An 18685-nucleotide genomic window follows, 5' to 3' on the forward strand; every position below is an offset into this window, starting at 1 on the left:
TGTTATTGATTGAGTCATTGCAATAAGCATTAAATTATAATTTTTTTTTTTAAAAAAATTGCTGAAAAATCCTAAATAATAATCTTATAGTATGGTCCAGTTTTGTATGGAAATGGTTTCATGACCATATAGGCATAGGACTAGTTACAACTACATGTCGATGTGTAATCAAGTAAACTACACAAAAATCAACTACAAGGGTATAAAGACATACACAAGTATACACATTCAAAATGAAATTGACATATAAATCAATATAGATCAAAGAGGAAGCAAGCAGGCGCTTATAATGAAATGAAGTTACCTGATCTTCATACCAAAAATCAAAATTAAAACAGGAAAGAAGAAAGCGAAACGAGTTGCGTGTGCTACAACAAAAATATAAATTTTCAGTGAGTAAAAAATTTAGCCATTCAATGACAGATGTATCAGGTTCTACATGGCCAAAAGTGGGCATGGATCCAATTCATTTGAATAAGTTGCATAGTTTAGTTCAAACAATTGAGCAACCACAACTATTAAATCAACAAAGATTTAACCTTTTACTTCAAAGTTAGACTTAGCCGCAACAGGGAAACTATTGCAAAACCAGTAGATAATAGTTCCTCTTGCAAACAAAAGAAAAAAGGCAAATGGAAGAGAACAAAAAATTGTACCTCAAATTCCAAAGATACCTCCTTTAAGTGAAGAGCTCATACACGATTAGGTATTTAGGTATATATGCTCCTGTAATTCTCAAATTGAGAAACCAAAAAAGAAAAAATAATTAGAATTTTGTGCTAGAGAGAAATGAAACTGAAAGGGGGTTTTCCTGATTCATCATATCTTCCTCCTTTAAGCTAGGTCACTTCCTCGATCTGGTTAGTTTGGTTCGTCGTCATAAACCATAGAAGAAAGAGAGAAAGGTACCATTAAAGTTCGAATAAAACTGGTCGTCTTCCTCTTCGACAGATGGATTTGGAACCCTAAACTTCATTGCAAGAGAAGGAGTGTGAACTCGGATTTTGGACTTCATTTAATTTCTTTCAAGTCTGTTTTATTTTCACTTATGACTTTTCCAATAGATATAATTGCTACCCAAAATTAGAAAATAAATAAATCCTTGGAAAATAAATAAAAAAAACAGAGAAAATAGACGTATAGTAACGGTTAATGTAATGCCTAACGCTTATATCCGTTAGAAAGACAGTAACGGACATAAGTGTTACAAATGAACTGTTACAAAATGACCATTATGGTGTAGTGTACCTCATGTCAGGATACAGAGTGGGTGATAGAGTGTCCTATCACATCACACCGCACAAGAGTTTCTTCACTACCTACAGATGCAGTTATTTTGGTGAGGTGAAGATGGGTAACAGTGGAGTCTCAAAGATTACAAACATTGGTGATGTTCATATAGAAACTAATGCTGACTACACCTTGACACTCAAAGATGTAAGATATGTCATTAATATTCGACTAAGCCTAATTTCTGCTGGGAAGTTAGATGATGGTTTCCAAAGCTCCTTTGGTAATGGGGTATTAAAACTAAGAAAATGTTCCTTTGTGGCAGCCAAAGGAAGAAAAATTATTTGTTTTACAAGACACAAGCTAGTTTGTGTAAAGCAGAGTTAAATGTGGCACAAGAAGAAACTTCCACCGAACTATAACATAAGAGATTGTGTCATATATAGGAGAGAAATGTATGAAAGTTCTTGCCAAACAAAATGTGTTGTCAAACATCAAAGGTACGCATTTAAATAGATGTACTCATTGTTTTGTTGGAAAACAACATAGAGTATCTTTCCAAAAATTCCCCTCTCACTAAAAGGAGAATGTTTTTGAGCTAGTACACTCAGATTTATGTGGTCCCATGAAAGTGAAATAATCCCACGGGGGAACTTTGCATTTCTTAACTTTCATTGATGATGCGTCAAGAAAGATATAGGCATATAGTTTGAAGACCAAGGATGAGATTCTTGGTGTGTTCAAGATTTTTCATAGCATGGTGGAAAGAGAGACCGGGAAGCCTTTGAAGTGTATTCGTTCAGATAATGAGAGAGAGTACATTGGGTTGTTTGAAGGGTATTGCAAGAGTCATATGATTCATCATGAGCATACAGGTCCCAAGATACCGCAACACAATGGTATAGCCGAGAGGATGAACCGTATAATTGTAGAGATGATGAGATGCATGTTGTCTTACTTTAAGTTACTAAGGAGTTACTATGTAGAAACAATGCGCACAGCTGTACATGTGATCAACCTATCGCATTCAAAATCTCTGAATAGTGATTATCCAGAGAGAGTATGATCAGGTAGAGATGTTGATTATGGATACTGAGGGCATTTGGGTGTAGAACATTTGTTTATATTCCCAAAAATGAGAGATCAAAACTTGATGACAAAGGCAAGTAGTGCATTTTTCTGGGTTATGAGGATGAGAAATTTGGTCACAAACTTTATGATCTAATCAACAAGAAGATAATCCGAAGTCGAGATGTTGTGTTCTTAGAAGACCAAACAATAACAGACTTTGAAAATAGTGAGAAGCTAGAAGCTTTCGTTGATGATCTTGTTGATTTAGAACCAAAAGTTTTTACTATGGAATGAGTTGCAGAATGCATTGAGAATGCATAGGACCATGGGTTTGAGGCTCATGATGATGATCATATTGCTCATGATGGGATTGAACCTATTGAGATAGAAGATGTAGAAGATGTGCATGAACTACCACCTAAGCAAGAAGAAGTGCATCCTACTGAGCCACAAGAATATGAGGTGATCAGGAGATCTGAGAGAAAAAGACAAGCTTCATCCAGGTACCCACCACATATGTATATTTTACTATCTAATGGTGGAGAACATATGTACTATCAAGAGGCTCTTGAAAGTACAAACAAAGAGAAGTGGTTGAATGTCATGCAATATGAGATGGGTTCTTTGCATAAGAATCAAAGTTATTGGCTTAGTTGAGAAATCGAAAGGAAGAAAAGTTCTCAAGAATAAGTGGATTTTCAAAGTCAAGCATGAAAAAAATAATCTACATCCAAGGCACAAAGCTCGCCTTGTTGTGAAGGGATTTGATCAAAAGAAATGTATTGACTTTGATGAAATTTTCTCTCCTGTAGTTAAGATAACTTCTATCAGGGTGGTATTGGGTTTGGCCGCAAGTATGAACTTAAAGGTTAAGCAACTAGCTAGATGTTAAGACAACTTTTCTTCATGGTGATCTTGAGGAAGATGTCTACATGGACCAGGCAGAGGGTTTTGTGGTCAAAAGCAAGGAGCATTTGGTATGTAAACTGAGAAATAGTTTGTATGGTTTGGAGTAGGCACTGAGACAGTGGTACATGAAGTTTGAGTCATTTATGGTGAAGCATGGCTACAAGAAGTCTGCGTTCGATCACTGTGTGTTAAGTTTGTTAAAAAGTTTCCAGATGGAGATTTCACAGTGCCCTTGTTGTATGTGGATGATATATTGATAGTTGGCCAAAACATCAACAAGATATCCAATTTGAATAAATACTTGAGTAAATCTTTTGAGACGAAGGATTTGTATGAAACAAAGCAGATACTTAGTATGCGGATCACTTGTGACAGAAAGAGTGGGAAGTTGTGGCTTTCTCAAGAAAGTTGTATTGAGAAGGTGTTGAAGAGATTCAACATGGATCAAGCAAAACTAGTGAGTTTTCTGCTTGGTGACCAATTCCGCATGACCAAAGATAAGTGTCCGAAGGGTGAGCATGAGAAGAAAGAAATGCAAAATATTCCTTATGCATTCGCAGTGGGCAACTTGATATATGCAATGGTGTGTACAAGACCGAATATTGCTTTCTCTATTGATGTTGTAAGCCGATTTCTGTCAAATCCAGGCAAAGAACATTGGGAAGGTGTTAAGTAGATATTGAGGTATCTCAAGGGCACTTCTAAGGCGTGTTTGTATTTTGGTGGGAGTAAGACCTTACTTGAAGGCTACACAGATGCAGACATGCATGGCAGGTGATGTTGACTTGATGAAATTCACTTCCGGTTATCTATTTACTTTTGCAGGGGGAGCAGTTTCTTGGCAATCGAAGTTACAAAAGTGTGTTTCCCTCTCCACTACAGAAGCCGAGTATATTGTGGCCACTGAGTGTTGCAAAGAGATGTTATGGATGAAGAGATTTTTCAATAAACTAGGGCTAAAAAAGAAATAGTTTGTAGTTCTTTGCGACAGTTAGAGCGCCATTCATTTTAGCAAGAATCCAAGTTTTCATTCTAGATCCAAACACATACATGTACGCTATCATTAGATTAGAGAAGTTCTCGAAAAGAAGCAATTGTGCATTGAGAATATCCATACCGACAAGAATGGATAGGATATGATGACCAAATTACGTTTTATCTAAAGGCAAGTTTGATATTTGTTGTGCTACCGCCGGAATGGTAGCACACTCTTTTGATTGATATGAGAATGTATGGAGATATCCCCCCTCATGGCCCGGGAAGGGGAGATTGTTGGGTGTGGTCCCTCGATTCACTAACTGTGAAGAAGTGAAGGGGTGGATGCCCCCTAATTTGCCTTGGAGAAGGGGCGCACACCCCCTATTCTTACTCAACAGAAATCTCTAGGATGTGTAACATCAGTACTGGAAGTTGTTTGTTCACAAGGGGTGCATGCCCCCTAATAAATATCCTAGCCCAAGGGGTGCACGCCCCCATGATGTGCACAATTAGAACTTCAGTTTTCAACAGACAAATTGAGCTAATTTGGAATTTCGTTTCACACTAAAATTTTGGAATCCTATATATAAGTTAGGGTTGTTTACCAATAAGTTATACAAGAGAGAAACTAATTTTGAAAGCAACCAAAATTGAGAGAAAACCTTTGTGAAGAGGTAAAACGTATTTGTAAGGAGATATTAGTGAGAGAGATGTAGTAAGTTTGGAGAGACTTTAGAGGAGTGATTGTAATGTTCCTTTCCACTCTTATAAAAAGATTGGCTCTTGTGGAAGTAGGCATCATTGGCCAAACCAAGTTATATCTTGTGTCTCACTGTGGTAAGTTTTACTTTACATTACTATTGCTTGTTTGTGATAGTTAATTCCATATGTTAGGTTTGTGGTTATTGGTTGTAGTGAAAACTTATATTTTTTATTGGAGTTTAGAGTGTTCATATTCAAACTATCTTAGTGGGGATCGATTAGTATCGTTTTCCCCAACACATCTCCACACATATCTGCGTCTTTTTAGCAACTGATTAACTATAGTTAATAAAAAAATAACTGGAGATTAATCTCCAATTACATTCTATTTTTTCTCTCCATATATTTTTTTTTATAAGAAAAATGTATAATCACAATTTCCTTGGTTCCCTTCCGTTCCTTCCTCTCAATATTCACTACGTCTCATCTATCATTTTTCTTACATACATTGGCAGTTTGGCGCCACAAACACCCAATTTTAACTGTAGCTTTTTCTATATAATATTTGGAATTGTTAATCCAATCCTTGTTAATATATAATTAAGTGGGATTATTTCACATTTGGAGGAGTAGATAGCTTTGCAACTTCATTGCACGTCTTGTTGAATATTTAATAATACATTGATTGTTTAGAAGAAAACCAATAAACTTTCCAGACATGGATAAGCTTGTGATCTTCAAAATGTAGATCGTTACTCATGTTAGAAGGTTAGGCTTAAAAAAAAATGTCCTTGTAGCTTACAACTAATTAACTTCTTTTGTAAGGAATGATCATCCGGTCTTAAGGGATAAACACTTTTGTTTGGTGGCAGACGTTAGATGTTTTTCTTTTTGTTGATATCTATGTGTGTACCCAAGTGGGTTATGTTCATGAGTTTTTCACGATTGTAAGGCTTAGAGCCTAGTGTTTATGTATTGAGATTCTCTCTTTAATGACTGTACTCTTAGGGAGGTATGCAACTTTTTGAAGTTTAATCAATAGACACGAGTTCTGCCTCAACCCCATAATATTTTGAAAAAAAAAAACTTCATTTGTTGTCTATTGATGTAACATGAATAACACGAGTGTAATTGATGTAATGAGAGTGTAAAGAAAGATTAAAAGAGAAGAGAAGCCTAGTTTTCATTCGAGAGAGAATAAGAAGAAAATAAAAAATAATTAGATGAAAAGAATAATAAGGGAATTGAGATTGAGAATAAGGTTGATAAATAGATCGAATGATAAAATTAAGTTCATCTAGAATCTAGATAGATGTATTTTTATTGATCAAAGTTTCATAAAATTAAATTTGTTCTTGGAGCTCATTATTGGTAGATAACTCACATGAAACAATTTAGAAACCTATTGAAACAAGGAAAACATGAACCCTAAGCTATGTATAACATAAACACAACTTCCTAAACGGCTAAATCTATTAGAACTCAATTTAGAGACTTCTAGACTATATATAAACAATAAGAATGAAAATACACTAGCAACTAAAAGCAAATAGAAACTACTAATTAAATTAATAATGGTGTGACAAGTTATATCTAGTGATGATGTCCTACATTAGTAATAGAGTGGTACGGTGTAGTGGTGTAATATTATTAGACATTAAAATGTTCATGTCGGCAAACTTTTCAATTCCACATGGAAGAGCTACTAAACAAGACGAATGTATGTAGAGTCTCACGCATTTGTCCCTCTAATTAATATATATATATATATATATATATATATATATATAACACAAAAAAAGTATGGAAAAACTTGGAGAGACAAAAAAAAAAAATAAAAAAAAATAAAAATTGACAATAAATCTTTGGTTACTTTTGTTTTAATAACTAAAGTTAACCAGTAGTTAAAAAAATGTGGATATATGGTGGAGATGCGCTTAAAAGACTTTTCGCTCTTAATTGCATAGGAACAAATTTTTAAGTAACCAGAAAACAAACTCTGGTTTCTCACTTTCTCTTTTGAATTGAAGGAATTTTGCAGCACAATGTACACTGAACAATTTTCTTTCATTTATTTTTGGTAGTAAAATATATTTTTTCATGAATTTATGAAAACAACTCCTTTAAACTAGTTGTTGTTTATCAAAAAAAAAAAAATTGTAGAATTAATCCTCTACAATTATTTCAATCAATCATCCAAGGCACGCATCGAGATATGCACTGCACAGGTGCAAGATTTAATCACTGAAACCGGTTCCACAAGATCGTATAACTCATTCTAAATTAAGTAGATGGATATCCTAGTCTGATTAACAATGATTAATAATCACAAGTAGTTAGCAGTAATCACTAATTTGTCGTCACATGACAAAATCCTCGACAAACACTTTCCCTCTTGTCCCATCCTCGATTAATTAAAAAAAAAAAAAAAAAACTTTCCCACTCCCAAACTGAATTCCCAATACCACCCCTCCCATCACCAATTTACCACCGTAAATCCAATAATCTCAGAAGGGCAATAACGTAAATGACTAATATATAAGTTAAATAAAGAAAGAAAGAGAAAGAGGTGTAGTAATATTATTCCACATGGCTTCGGGTCCGCCTAATCCGTCTGAAAACGTTAAAGTCTCAAATACAACTCAACAACCACTCCCTCTTCACCGGCCCGAAATGGCTGAAAATAACCAAAACAACAACAACAACAACAACAACGATAAGGTATAATCTTCTTATTTTATCTTATTCTTTTTTTAGTCAGACTCTTAACTTGTTTTCTTTTTTTTTTAAAAAAAAAAAATTTCTAGTCAGATCTCTCTAGTCACATTTTTTGAGCTGGATCTGGTAGTTAAATTCTTTCTTTTCAAGTTGTGTTGGATTGTTTCATGTTTTTTTAAGCAAGATCTGGTTGTTATGTAATTTCTATGCCATGAAATGAGTTTGGATCTAGTGGAAATGAGGATGTTTCTAGAGAATCTACTTGGAAATTTCATTTTCGTTTGACTATATATATTTTTTTCCTAACAAGATCTGGTCGTATAGTTTTTGGTGGTTTTTCTAGGAGATCTTAAAGTTGGAGCTTCATAATCATCTTAGTTCACCATTTTTTAGATTACCGACCACTTGTCCGATTTTTTGCTTTTCTGGTAGTTTTTTTTTCTTTTTGTTTTGTTTGGGTGGTTTCTTCGATTTTATGAGATAATTCTATATTTCTCTAGACTTATGTGGTGCGCCTTTTAGTCGTCAATACCAAAATTGCTAGTTATTACTAGTTGGTTTGGAATTGTTTGTTTCTTCTCTGTATTTAAGGATAAAAAATATTTGAATAGGTTTCCTAACTCTTTGAATTGCTGTAATGTTACAGGAAATGCCGTCTGCCATGGTTGAGGGAAACGATCCACTCACAGGTCACATCATTTCCACCACGATTGGAGGCAAAAATGGTGAACCCAAACAGGTTAGACTTGATCTGTTACATCTGGCTGTTCGGTTGTTCTTATTACCTCCAATTTCATTGAAGTTCGTAACAGTTTCGTATGGTCTAGTTGTGGTGAACATTTTTGAAGTAGGATAAAAATGACCATGTCTGGTACCGGCTGGTAAGTGAGACCTCGGGAGGTTGTTCCTATGTGTCTTGAAATCGAGCTCGGACATGGGGTAAGAGGGGGTTAAGGGTTGGGATTTAGGGAAAAAAGAATGAAGGGATAGGTTTTAAAAGAAAAGAGAGAAAATGAGGAAATTGGGGAGAGCTGTGTACCTCCCTTTTTGTTTGGTATGAAAATGAAGCTCTAAGCATACTATTCTCTGGAAATTTGGATTTTAATGCTGTTTGTCCTTCATCTTGCAGACCATTAGCTACATGGCAGAGCGGGTTGTTGGAAATGGATCTTTTGGAGTTGTCTTTCAGGTACACATATCATGAGTAACATGGGAATTCTGTTGATAATTTTGATTTATAGACCGTTCTCTTTGATATCATGCTTTCCACCCTCTTTCATGTCAGGCTAAATGCTTAGAATCTGGAGAGACTGTGGCTATAAAGAAGGTTTTACAGGACAGACGATATAAGAATCGTGAGCTTCAGTTGATGCGTTCAATGGATCACCCAAACGTTGTTTCATTAAAGCACTGTTTTTTTTCTACCACCAGTAGAAATGAACTTTATCTCAACTTGGTAATGGAATATGTCCCTGAAACTGTCTACCGAGTTCTTAAGCACTATTCGAACATGAATCAGAGGATGCCACTCCTCTATGTGAAACTCTATACATACCAAGTATGTAGTTCCCTTCTTTTTCATATATATATATATTTTATCATAGTAACTTTGATAGGACACCATGTAATTGATGAATTTTTTCAGATCTTTAGAGGGCTAGCATATATTCACACTGTACCTGGAGTTTGCCATCGGGATGTGAAGCCACAAAATCTTCTGGTAATTACTCTCTCAGTGTTTTATATTCAATTAAAGTGTTATGAGATGTATTGTTTAAGTTTTCTTCTTTTGGAGCAGGTTGATCCTCATACCCATGACGTAAAGCTTTGTGATTTTGGAAGCGCAAAAATTCTGGTATAGACTTCTTGCATTTTCTTACAGTTGTTCTCTTAATAATATTTTCATTGCGGAGCTCCATAAGTCAAAAATGATCTAAATATCTGCAGTGGAATACATATTTATATTGTGGAGAATGGAGATAATTTCTGCTTGCACTCTTACTTGGTAGTAGTGTATCACTGTATTGTTTCTCTTATAGTCATTTGTGGTCTTTTATGGCCTCATTTCCTCCAGCATACTTATATATCTATCAAAATGTTCATTATGAGACAGTTTAACAATTTCTCGACTCTGGTATGTAAAGAAATAGCCCTCGTGCTTTCTCTTACCAGGTCAGCGCCTCACACCAGGAGCAAGCTACGCGGTTATGCCTTGCGCCTCGGTGCTTGTGGGCTTCCTTGTTCTTATGTTTACCATTTAGCAACCCTCTGATATATCTAAGTATCACTTCTCCCCCTGGTGCGCATGTTTAGCCATCACCGTTTGATTATGTATATTTCATTTGGTTAGTGACTCATACAGCTTAGTAAGCTTCTAGACTCTAAACTTATTAGTACTAGACCGAAAGTAAGATATGAGAAAGAAAGAGAAAAATAGGATTGGCTGAAGAGGTTTGGAATTGTTTTGAGAAGAAAAGGAAAAAGTTAGAAGCTTCGGATGGAAAACTCAGTATCTATGAATTGAGGGCAAGAAATCAAGAGAGGGTGAGTTATGTGGCAAGAAATCAAGAAAGAGAGAAATGGGATACATAGTGTTTTAAGAAAAGAAAAGTTAGAAGCTTTGAAAAGTCATTTTGGTATAGAAAAGAACTCAGTATTACGATTTTAGGGCAGGAAATCCGGAGCAAACGAGTTATGAAGTGCGAGTATAGAATGGAAGGAAATACAAGGTATTGATGCGGTTTAGGTTCCAGTAGACCTTGCTCTTGGAGGTTTGTCACTAGCCTAATCCCTTGAAGGCTTGAAGTGACAGCCCAGGCAAGGGCCAGACCCACACTTTCACCAAGTATGTTCCCTAGTTGATTATTTAGCTCTTAAGGCTAGTCATGCTATCAGCTTTTGTCTTACTTGGCGACGTGGCTAGTATAGTCAGCCCCATTTGAATGCTTTAGTAATAAAGAGCATATGAGATGAAATTTATTAATTATAGCCGAAGGTCGTGGTCAGATGCCACTTTATGTCCATCTTATCCATCTTTTTTGGTAATTCATTATTAAACCCCACAATCTTTTATTACAAGCACTGTAAGTAAGAGGACATGTCAAAGGCGGTAATGTGTTAATTTTAGAAAATGAAATACTAATTAGAATGTGTTTTCAATATGTATGAACTTTTTGCAATTAGCCATGTGTTTTAATTATGTATGAAATTTCTGCCATTAACAAAGTTCTGTTCTCGATAAGTTTTGAAGCCATTTTTTGTTAATTTAGAACCACCTGTTACGCTTTTTGATATTGGAATGGGCACGTTACCAACAATGCACAAAGGATAATGGACTTGATAGTAAAAAAACCATCTAGCTTTTCCTGATCAGTACTTTATTAGATAGTATCAGAGACTTCTCTCTAAGTATTTTGGTGAAAAGGCTTGTTCTCATTATTCATTGTGGTTGTAATGTCATTAGGTCAGGGGTGAAGCAAACATATCATACATATGCTCTCGATACTACCGTGCTCCTGAACTCATATTTGGTGCAACAGAATACACAACATCAATAGATATCTGGTCAGCTGGTTGTGTTCTTGCTGAGCTCCTTCTGGGCCAGGTGGGCAGCTTGCTAGGCATTTTATTTATCACTTGTAATATTTTTATTTTGCTGACTTGTGTTGTAATTGTCTTAGCCATTGTTTCCTGGAGATAGTGCTGTTGACCAGCTTGTTGAGATAATCAAGGTGCAGTGTTAAATTTCTTTCTTCTTTACTCTTTTTTATTTATGTGTGTTTGTGTTTGTGTTTGTGTTTGTGTTATGTTGATGCCACTTTTGCTGTAGTTTTACCTTCTTGGTGAGCACATACTTAAACAATGCTGTTATCCAGGTCCTTGGCACTCCAACTCGAGAGGAAATTCGTTGTATGAATCCAAATTATACTGAATTCAGATTTCCGCAGATAAAAGCTCATCCTTGGCATAAGGTATGTGTTTCCCCTAAAAATTTCTTAAACACGCTGGTCTTGGTGTTGATGTAAATTTTGTAAATTAGATAAACTATGATTTTATGTGGTGATTGGCTGTATACCGTAGCATAAACTCTGCTGCAAAAAGAAATATTCTTTGTATTGAGTCAATTTTCCTTCAGAGAAGTTTAAATTTAATTCTTATAATTAGCTATGTCACTTGTACAAAGAATATTTGAAAAATAATCTATGTTGGATGTGTAGGACATGGCGCATGAAAATATTGTGTGACAGACCCCATTTTTTTGGTAGCTTGCCATGTTGGATACCGACACGTAGCTGTGTCAATGTAACTTCGATAATTAGGCTTTGTTTGTTCCGTCTCGTTTTTTTCATCCTTCCCCTGCGCAATGGTGTATTTCTTCAATCCATAAGTAAAGCGCGACCAAGGATATTCAAGGAAGCACTTGCTAAAGATATCAAAGTTTTGGCTTGCATTTCAATTTTTTTGTTATATGTTACTTGTAAAGTACATGCTATTTCTGCCAGCGGGAAAAGGTGGATACTGTATAGTGCTGTGAGAAACCCTAAGCGTATGTCTGTAACCTACTAAAGCTGTGGTTCCATGCTTTAGAGAGAGAGAATAGAAACAGAGGAAAAGACGAAAGAGAGCTTTCCCGTCTTAATTGGTGAGTGCAGGACTTCTTTCCAGGCTGTTCTGTTGGGCCCAACAACCCATATGCTCCACATTACCCAATATATTAATTCAGATATTTTACTTAGCTTACCCCACACGTGAGGGGGCGTGTTGATATATATAATTCTACATTGGGCATTTTAAGCCTTGCATCATAATACAAAAGATCAAAGGGCCATGTCACTCATAGCCAAGTAACTTTGACTAGACATGCAATTCAACAAATTCTTTTTCCTTGAGGGGTGGGGGAACGCAAATTATGTTTATATGGACCAATTTTGAGCCTGATTTTTTGTTCTCTGTTTCAGGTTTTCCACAAAAGGATGCCTCCAGAAGCAATTGATCTTGCTTCACGCCTTCTTCAATATTCACCAAGTCTTCGCTGCACTGCGGTTAGTTCTTCTTTGTTCTGTACCTTCATACCTAGTTCAGAATCCCAATAAGCACAGTTACGAGTTATTGAATTCAACAGTAAGCTTAGGTTGCATGTCGCTCCAATAGCTGACAATATTCGTTTTTACTGACCACTATTTTGTCAATGCAGCTAGAAGCATGTGCACATCCTTTCTTTGATGAGCTTAGAGAGCCCAATGCCCGCCTACCGAATGGGCGCCCGTTCCCTCCACTCTTTAACTTTAAGCAAGAAGTATGCCTCTAGACTATGGGTTTTGTGTTATAATCTTTTATGTATCTCCCGACGCTTTGAGTTTTGCGTGGAATCCATTAAATTTATATGTTTTGTGAGAGACTTTCAATCTTAACAACCAAACCTTTATGCAGAATGACCTCAAAACTTATACACATGAACTATTAATCTTTCATCCCTTCCCTCCCTACTCCCATTTCCAACCAGTATCAGGCTCTTCTGTTCAAGCTTAATATAGAGATGTATGCTCATTTTTGAAAATCAAGTAGTCCACTATGCATATAAAGTGAAGTTTCTTAGAGATGGTGATGGTATTATACTGTTATATTTTATAAATAAGGAAGTTAACGTTTAAGTGCACAAGCATCACAGACAAGGTAAGGAAGTGAAAATATTTTTCATGCTGCTAGGGTTAAAAGATCAACCTGGTATAACCATGTTCTTGTCTGTTGAGTGAGGGATGAACCTCATTTTCTTTATAAGATGTTATAATTTTATGAAAAAAATCAGTAAGATACTAAAGTATGGTTGCCCGTCCCCCTAATTTAGTGTATCTAAATATCAAAGCATTATAGATGTATCTAAATATCAAAGCATTATAGATGTATTTCAACTATTACCAATAAGGCAATAACGAAGAAACATCCAACAACTTCTTACGATCTCAATTCACATATTGTATTACCACTTTTTAGTTTTTACAAGAATAAAAGATAAATCATGTGTTAAATGATGTCGTTCACTGGTTTACAGTTATCTGGATCTTCGCCGGAGCTCATTAACAAGCTGATACCAGAGCATATGAGGCGGCAATTTGATTTGAACTTCTTGCATCCTGCGGGCACGTAATGGACCACGACAGAATATACCACTTGTTTTTTGCAAAGAAGAGGCCCTCTCTCACTTTGTGATAGTCAAAATGCATTCACCATTCAATGGTGCTTCCAGCTCAGTGAAGATATATACAGATGCGGGAAGCTGAATAGCTGGTCGTTATTGGTGCTGTAGTTTAATATATTTTGTCAAATTGTTTCACTTTTTGTATATGTTTGATCATAAAGATAATCCCAGTCTCACTGATCAGAGAACTGTGAGCATGAGATAGATGATGCAGAACCTTCCTAAGTTACGGTGGTTGAATGGGAAAAGAATGACGGAGCAATGGGATCAGGTAGTTGGTTGGATTTGTTTATTTCTGTTGTTTCTACTCATGTTGTATCATGCTGATTGTGGATTACGAACTGCATAGGTTAGTAGGTTAGTTATATCTCTTCCTGTTTCTTTCATTTTCTTGTGGCACTATTACTTGCAATTTGTTCACATTTTCCTTCTGTTGTAATTGTATGGTTTGTTAGTTCCAAGTTTGTCTCTCGTTGTATGTGTTTCTGAAACCCGTCTCTTCAGTACACCTGTTCTCTGTTTGCACATCCTGCAAGCTATGAAGCTTCCAATTGGAGCTGTAATGTGAATAGAATTGAACCCAAATGGGCTGAAGAGTTTGTCTGGCGTTGCTTATGTCCAGAGGTCCTGGGTATAGTACTTATATGGGCTTCGACTGATGGTCTGATGCGTATAAATTTCAGTTTAGCGAATTCTGCCCAAACGAGAACATGGCTTTCCGTTCTGTATCCTTGGTATGAAATTGTTGTTGAACTGTGAAGCACTGAAGTTCATGCGCATAACACCATAATATATTTCACTGATGTTGTTTACCTTGTCAAAGGTGTTGGAGGTGAAAAAATGTTGAAATTTTGATGTAAATTTGATTATGAAGGGTAATGACGCCCACCTCCTACCTTATTTTTAACTGAACAGCTCGTTACAATTTAAATAGCTCACTGACACCTGAGGCTGAGCAAGACTGCAAGAATGTAGTATAGTAGTGAAACATAGGAAAGCATACAAATAGTACAAGACTTCTAGTCAAATTAAGCATACCCAAGTTACATTCTAAGAGCAAGTCCAATGGGGGGTTATATGGGCTGCTAAAGGCAAATATAGCATTCCCAAACACAAAAATGTCATTCCAATGGGGATGTTAAAAAGGTCTTAAATTTGGAAGGAGTAAAAAAATCCAGCCAAAGTTGAGACTTTCGCTAGTAGCTGTCATAATAAGTTCCGGGAGACGGATGATATAGTTTTTTGGTTATTTATGTCTAGACGGCAGAAATTATGTCGTCCGTATCCCGTTTTAATTAAATAGACGGACGTCAGAAACTTTGCCGTCTGTACCTGCCATACGCAAAAACTGACAAATCTTATTCTTCTTTTCATATACAAACTCACTCCACTTTATTTCATTCCAATCCATTTCGTTCATATAATAGAGACAACAATCCACACATATGATTTAACTAAATAAAAATAATTAATTAAACAAATATGATTTAATTCATTCAACTAAACAAAATTCATAGAAGTAAATCAAAACACACATAAAAACAAATTCTAAACTAATTTCTGCTTGAACCCTCGCCAGCTTGCGTCTTCTTTGATTTACTCGCTCACCGTGATTCTCGTAATATCAGTTCTAGCACCTGCGCTTTTAACTTCGCGACTCTATCATGTGTCTTTTTCTTCTCTTCTCACTCGGCCACCAAATAATAATAGTATTCGTCGGTTGTAGTCATAAACGAATTGCGCATCCCATGTATCATTAGACTCGGCATATCGCGCTCTAAGTGTAGCCTACAAAAAAATCAATAACTTTAAGAAAAATCATCACTATAAACCAAATATAATTCAAGTTTCAAAATATAAACCAAATACTAACCTCATCTAGAGTGTCAAAATCCGGGACAAGGTTTGGAAGATAACTTTGATCAACATGAGGTATATGTATGATATCATGCATTCAATTCCTTGAGATGTAACTATGCCATAGCTCCATGGGTTATCCGGATCAGAAGGGGCTGGAACAAAAGACTCGTAAAGACCTTGAGATGAAGAGTAAGGCTCAGTAGGGTGTGGGATACACAAATCACTTCTAATAGCCTTATGTCCCACAAAGTCCATGTTAGCAGCTCTGTACATGTTAGCAGGCAATATAGGACCCCTTGAGACACAATCCCAGTAACTATCGTAGTCACCATCCACATCTAAATATAGAGAAGCTTGTGGCCACAAGTCTTCATGCATTCTAAGATAGGACCTCCACTGACTGACTCTTCCCAGTGGGCACATATTCTCCGGAGGAGGGTGTGGGATGAAAGGTGTCCTAATGATTTTGGTGCCAACACCTATCGCCCAGGTACCACAGGATGATACCTCCAAACTCAAAGACGATTTGGCGCATTGTAAGATTATACGAACAACATGGTGAATTGCCTCACGTAACCAAACATCATCCATGGTACCTCCCTCCACACCATCGACATTTAATTCCATATATCGAGTATGAAACCATGGTGTCCACTGTATTGCCAATGTCGACCTAGTCTCGAGTTGGTTACGATCTAAGTGAATGTTGTGGTGTTCTTGACTAGTTCGGCGATCTTTAAAGTCATTCATTCATGCTCTAATTCGTGGGACGATATCACGGTCCATGCTCGATCTCAGAAGATGAACAATGGTAGGTACATACTCATGCCATCAATACTATCATAAAAACAAATATTAAAATCAAACTTGTACGTAATTTAAAAATTATAATACTATTTATTATAAAGTCATAATACTAAAGATTTAAAACTTACTTGTAAATTAAAGAAGGGTGAAGCCGCCACATTGACCATCTGCAACATTAGCTGTGACTCGGCACGCTTGATCCAATGCGTAAATCAAAGCTCCAAACACAGCACCACCCCAATCATACTGATGCATGTAATCTAACCAAACCAAACACTCTATACAACCTAATCTCAGTGAACTATCACCCGTGGGGAAGAAACATTACGTGATTAAGTAAAAATAAAATACTCTCAAATATCTCTCCCGATCTGTACGCGTCGGGCACTAACCTTCGTCACTCTCTTTTGTATTCTCCATGAACTCATTCACAAAAAAGGAGGGTTTGATACCCCCTTTAGCCCAATGCTCCGGCCTTATATTCGGCCATTTTTGCTGTGCATAATCAAAAGTCGCGAACCGACCTTCTCCAAACGTAACGACCTTTACCCTTCCTACGTTCATTCTCGCGTGAGCATAGTAACATCCATTGGAGTGATGCCTATCTCGCATTGTGAAAAGTGGAAAGTGTGAGTTGTGTCTCATTACCACTCGATCAAAGCGTATATCAAACCACGGTCGGCATTTTGATAACCACATTGAAACAATTCAATGATCTAAACGGAGATTGTAAAATTTCATTTCTTATGCCTTCAAAACAATATCCTTTGGCAACCATTATCTTCCACCAATTGTTCACGGATGCCCAACAACACTGCAATTTCATCTCCCCCCCCCCCCCCCTCCCTAAATATTTATTCAAAACATTTATTTATTAAAATTAAAGAAAATACAAATTATGATGTTAAATAAATAAAATTTAACGATCAAATGCTTACCATATTTACATGATGAAAGATGTGAGTTTCCGGGTTTCTAGCCAATGTAGTATGTGTTAGTGGATCGACTGGGTCCGGAAATTTAATTACTGGATTTTCGACCGAAAAATCGTTTACCCTTGTTACTCATTTTGCGTGGTACCTGCAATTCAATTCACAATTCAATTCAATTCTAAAATCAATTCAATCACAATTCAATTCAATTCAATTCTAAAATCAACATTCAATTCAATCCTAAAATTGATTCAATCACAATTTAATTTAATTCAATTCAATTCAATCACAATTAACATTTCTAAAATCGAATTTCAATAGGACAGAGTGACTTACGAGTATTGAGCACAAAAAGGAGTGAATTGAGGAATGAAGGAGTGAATTGTTTTTGTTTTTGGTTTTTGGGAGTGAGGAGAGAAGAGAAGAGGGATTGAGGAATTGAAGGAGTGAATTGAGAAGAGATTCGTGCGTTATAGCGTATGGAGTGTATAGGCAGGAGAGTTTCTGCCGTTTGTTACAGACGGCAGAAACTCTACGTCTGTATCCCGAACTTAATAGCTGCGAAAAGTCCCCATTAGACTGGTTTTCCGAATTTAGGTTGCCAAATTTAGCTGGGGCTGCTAAAGGGCCTATATGGCACCTTTTAGCAACCCATTATAATTACTCCCCCATTAGACTTGCTCTAAAGAAAGTGATATAATGACTACCCAGATTTCGAGATCAAGTAATCCGAGAGTCCAAGGTCTAATGACGGCAACATGGAATTTTGCACCCTATGCTACAACAAGCAATTCGAGGTACTTACGTGTCATTGTCGACCTGTCGTTGCCAATTTTACACAATTAAGTACGACTAATCACAAAGCTCCATAATTAAGTGAGTAGAGGAAACGTTTTTGGGAGGGGTGGGGTACGTGGGATAAAATGTAGTTTGGTAGTTTTCTGCCAGTCTGTGCTCATCTATCTCTCTTTTTTTCCCTCTCCCTCTCAACCAAACCCTAACTCTATCTCTCTCCACCCACAAATCCATCTCTCCCTCTCTTATCTAGTAGTTTTGGGTTTCGCTAAATGTTAAGTGAGGCACCAACATGTTTTTCTTGAAACCTCATCTTTCATGCAAAGTATAGACTATAGAACCACAGAGGCAGTCGGATGATGAGGCTCTACTCTTCATAAATTGTTTCCTAGAGATTCGAGTACGCACATAATATCTCTTAAACAAGTAAACACAGGATAAATAAATAATAATTAAGTAAATAAGACAAGGTGACAATTTCATCGCT

The 18685-nt window shown here is 36.4% G+C and overlaps 1 protein-coding gene across 2 annotated transcripts; it reads left to right on the plus strand.

The window, feature by feature from the left end:
* Positions 1-7449: 7449 nt before the first annotated feature.
* LOC147518683 (shaggy-related protein kinase eta) lies at positions 7450-14265 on the plus strand. 2 transcript variants are annotated; one of them, XM_086590465.1, is made up of 12 exons: positions 7450-7611; positions 8255-8347; positions 8738-8797; positions 8894-9166; positions 9254-9328; positions 9407-9463; positions 11072-11212; positions 11289-11339; positions 11484-11579; positions 12567-12650; positions 12803-12904; positions 13658-14265. In XM_086590465.1, the coding sequence occupies exons 1-12, from the start codon at positions 7480-7482 to the stop codon at positions 13751-13753; spliced, it is 1260 nt and encodes a 419-aa protein (XP_086446591.1). In that variant the 5' UTR covers positions 7450-7479; the 3' UTR covers positions 13754-14265. The 2 variants fall into 2 exon arrangements, with proteins under 2 accessions (XP_086446591.1, XP_086446590.1); XM_086590464.1 differs by having other exon boundaries at positions 7452-7611; positions 9254-9463.
* The last annotated feature ends 4420 nt before the right edge of the window (positions 14266-18685 follow it).

Source organism: Coptis chinensis, chromosome 2 (genome assembly GCF_015680905.1).
Source record: "Coptis chinensis isolate HL-2020 chromosome 2, ASM1568090v1, whole genome shotgun sequence".
In the NCBI taxonomy this organism is placed as follows: Eukaryota; Viridiplantae; Streptophyta; class Magnoliopsida; order Ranunculales; family Ranunculaceae; genus Coptis; species Coptis chinensis.